The sequence below is a fragment of the Corvus brachyrhynchos genome, unplaced genomic scaffold (assembly GCF_000691975.1).
Source record: "Corvus brachyrhynchos isolate BGI_N302 unplaced genomic scaffold, ASM69197v1 scaffold544, whole genome shotgun sequence".
Classification (NCBI taxonomy): Eukaryota; Metazoa; Chordata; class Aves; order Passeriformes; family Corvidae; genus Corvus; species Corvus brachyrhynchos.
Window position 1 is genome coordinate 2,158,360 of NW_008238325.1, and position 3,104 is coordinate 2,161,463.

At 55.4% G+C, this 3,104-nt stretch overlaps 1 protein-coding gene across 1 annotated transcript in view; it reads right to left on the reverse strand.

Moving 5' to 3' along the window:
* GFM1 (G elongation factor mitochondrial 1) overlaps positions 1-2,612 on the reverse strand; it is a 14,873-nt gene extending 12,261 nt beyond the window's left edge. The window contains exons 1-5 of the mRNA XM_017734365.1: positions 2,430-2,612; positions 1,997-2,129; positions 1,410-1,614; positions 616-732; positions 11-91 (exon numbers count right to left, since the gene is read on the reverse strand). Of these exons, the coding sequence (XP_017589854.1) occupies positions 11-91; positions 616-732; positions 1,410-1,614; positions 1,997-2,129; positions 2,430-2,438 (545 nt within the window). The 5' untranslated portion in view covers positions 2,439-2,612. The remainder of the gene's footprint in view (positions 1-10; positions 92-615; positions 733-1,409; positions 1,615-1,996; positions 2,130-2,429) is intronic.
* Positions 2,613-3,104: the final 492 nt, after the last annotated feature.

A 3,104-nucleotide genomic window follows, 5' to 3' on the forward strand; every position in this document is an offset into this window, starting at 1 on the left:
GCGTGTGCCCCCCCCCCGACTGCCCCCCCCCCGCCGCTCCGCAGCCTCGGCCCGCAGCTCGGCCGGGATCTCCTCACACCTCAGCGTCTGCCTGCACACACACACACACAGGGACCCCAGGAGTCCCACTGGGATCAGCCTTCCCACCACTGGCGTGGCCACCCTGACTGAGAACAATCCACCCTTCATGTGGATCCTGGGAAAAAATCCCCTGTGAGCATCACCGTGTTATCTCTGACGTGGGAGAGGCCTTCCCACGCCTGGCAGGAGCTTGCAGGGATCAGGACAACTTCCCAACAGCCTCACCCACACCTGATCTTCACGCCAGGGAGCCACACACGCTGCCAGATCCCCCTATGGAACAGTCTCCTGCTTCTCCAGGTGGGAAGCGTGGCCACCACCCCTTCACAGCAACCAACTCCTGCTGCAGCCACCCCCACCCAGGGCTCCCTGCAGGCCCAGGGCACTGGGGGAGCTGCAGGGGGACCCTCAGCCCCAGCACAAGCCCAGTCCCAAATTTCCAGAGAGCTGGGTTTCCACTCTGAAGAGAAACTGCAGGAATTCCTCCTGCAAAGAGCAGCTCCAGCTAAAACAGAAGCAATTCCCAGGACTCACCCAAGTGCCCCATCAAAGTAGATTGCTTTTTCTTCAATGAGATCTATAATTCCTTTAAAGTTTCCCTCCAGCCCAATTGGAATCTGAACAAAAGCTGCATTGTGTTTCAACTTGGATCTGAAAAAGGGGGAAAACAGGAAATATTAAAGAAAAAAGTAATTTCTATGTGTGTGCTCCAGGTGGTCTTTGAGCATCATCCACCTCCCAAAAAATCCCAGTGTTTTGTCCTTTGGACAGTGCCCAGATGTGCCAATATGGATAAAAATCACCCAGCTGTGGTTTGGGGCTCCAGCCCTTTGTATCCCAACAGGCACAGGGAGCAACTCCCATGGGAAAGGCAGCAGGGGAAACCAGCTGGAGATTGATTACTTGATTAGGGAGTTATTTCTCCCTTAATGAATATTCATGAGTTTATCTTATGGATCAAATTGGGCAGGGAAGAGTAGGGAGCAAGCAGGGCTCAGGAATCCAAATCACCCTGTGTCACCTCCCTGCTGGAATTTCAGCAGCACCAGGACCTAGGGAAAACAAAGAGACTGCTTTCAAAGTGGGTCCTGATACAGTTCCACCAACAAAACAAACATCAAACCCCAGCTCTTGGTCACTACAAGTCTTGGCTGACACTGATATTTCGGGTATTTTTAGAAAAAGGAGATTGTTCTGGGTCAGATCAGGATTTAACCTCAAGTCAGGAATTCTCCAAACTGCAGCTCCCAAGAGAAGCTTTTCCAGTTTTGTTCCTAATGACCTGCCATGTGAAAGGGATTTCAGGAATCATTGTAAATGCCAAAAACCTGAGCTGCTGCACTGCTCTGGCCGGGTTGGAGCCCATCCTGTCCAGTTTGTTGATGAAGGTGAGGAAGGGGACATTGTAACGCTTCATCTGCCTGTTGACAGTGATGGTCTGGCACTGGACACCTCCCACAGCACAGAGAACCAGGATGGCTCCATCCAGCACCCTCAGAGACCTCTCCACTTCAATGGTGAAGTCCACGTGTCCTGGATAACAAATAGAAATGATAAATGCACGGGAAAGGAGCAACAACCAAGGGGATCACAATGAGTCACATCAGCTCAAGTGACAGAGCACAGGGTCATGGGATGGTTTGGGTGGGAAAGGACCTTAAATCCCATCCAGTGCCACCCCTGCCATGGGCAGGGACACCTCCCACTGTCCCTGGCCTTGGACACTGCCAGGGGCAGCCACAGCTTCCCTGGGCACCCTGTCCCAGGGCCTCCCCACACCTTCCCAATATCCCATCCAACGCTCTGCCAGTTTGAACCCATCACTCCATGTCCTGTTACAAGGGACACAAGGATGCACCGCATCCCCTGTATCCCTGAGGAGCAGCAATCCCCAGGTGCTCCCAGCTGCCCTCACCTGGCGTGTCGATGATGTTGATGTTGGTGTCCTTCCACATGGTGTAAGTGGCTGCAGACTGGATGGTGATGCCCCGCTGTCGCTCCAGCTCCATGGAATCCATGACAGCTCCAACTCCATCCTTACCTTTCACCTTAGGAGAAAAAAAAGGTTAGTTCCAGGAGTTTACTAAGAATTCACACCCCATCCCTGGAAGGGTCCAAGGCCAGGTTGGATGGGGCTTGGAGCAGCCTGGGATAGTGGGAGGTGTCCCTGCCCATGGCAGGGGGTGGGATGGGTGAGCTTTAAGCTCTCTTCCCACCCAAACCATTCCATGATTCTGTGATTCTGTGTGCAGGAGGGATGCTTATGGACCAAGCACCATCCCTCATGCAGAGAGGAAAAGCAGCACAACGCGGAGGTGCACAAGTCCTCGATGGGAGCTCAGCCCAACCTCGTGCATCTGCGCGATCCTGCCCGTGTAGAACAGGATCCGCTCCGTCAGCGTCGTCTTCCCAGAGTCGATGTGGGCCGAGATGCCGATGTTGCGGATCCTCTCGTTGGGAAGGACCCCCGAGGAGCAGTGCCTGCAGGAGCTCAGGAGGAGCTGCAAGGCAAGAGAAGGTCGCTGGGTCAGCCAGGAGTGGATCCAACACAGCCTGCAGGCAACGAGGAATGGGACGAGGGGAAACAGCCTGAAGCTGGGCCAGGGGAGGCTCAGGTTGGACACCAAGAGGAGCTTCTCCGTGGAAAGGGAGGTCAAACCTTGGCAGGGGCTGCCCAGGGAGCTTTGGAGTACCCATCCCTGGAGGTGTCCAAGGAATTCCTGGATGTGGCACTCAGTGCTCTGGGCTGGGGACAAGGTGGGGATCAGGCACCGCTCGGACTCGACGGTCCTGGAGGGCTTTTCCAGCCTCAGTGATCCTGGGATTCACTGTGCCCATGGATAAGCTGCCGAACCGCTTCCCCACGCTTTCCTGTCAGTCTCGGCGAATCGGTCACCTCAAGCCGAGCGGCCTTTCCAGGGTCACCTCGAAGCTCTCACCGCACCCCGCGCGGCCCCTCCACGCCCGTCCCGCACATTCCCGGTTTCCCTGTCCCTATCCATGTGACCGAGGCTGCTCGTTCC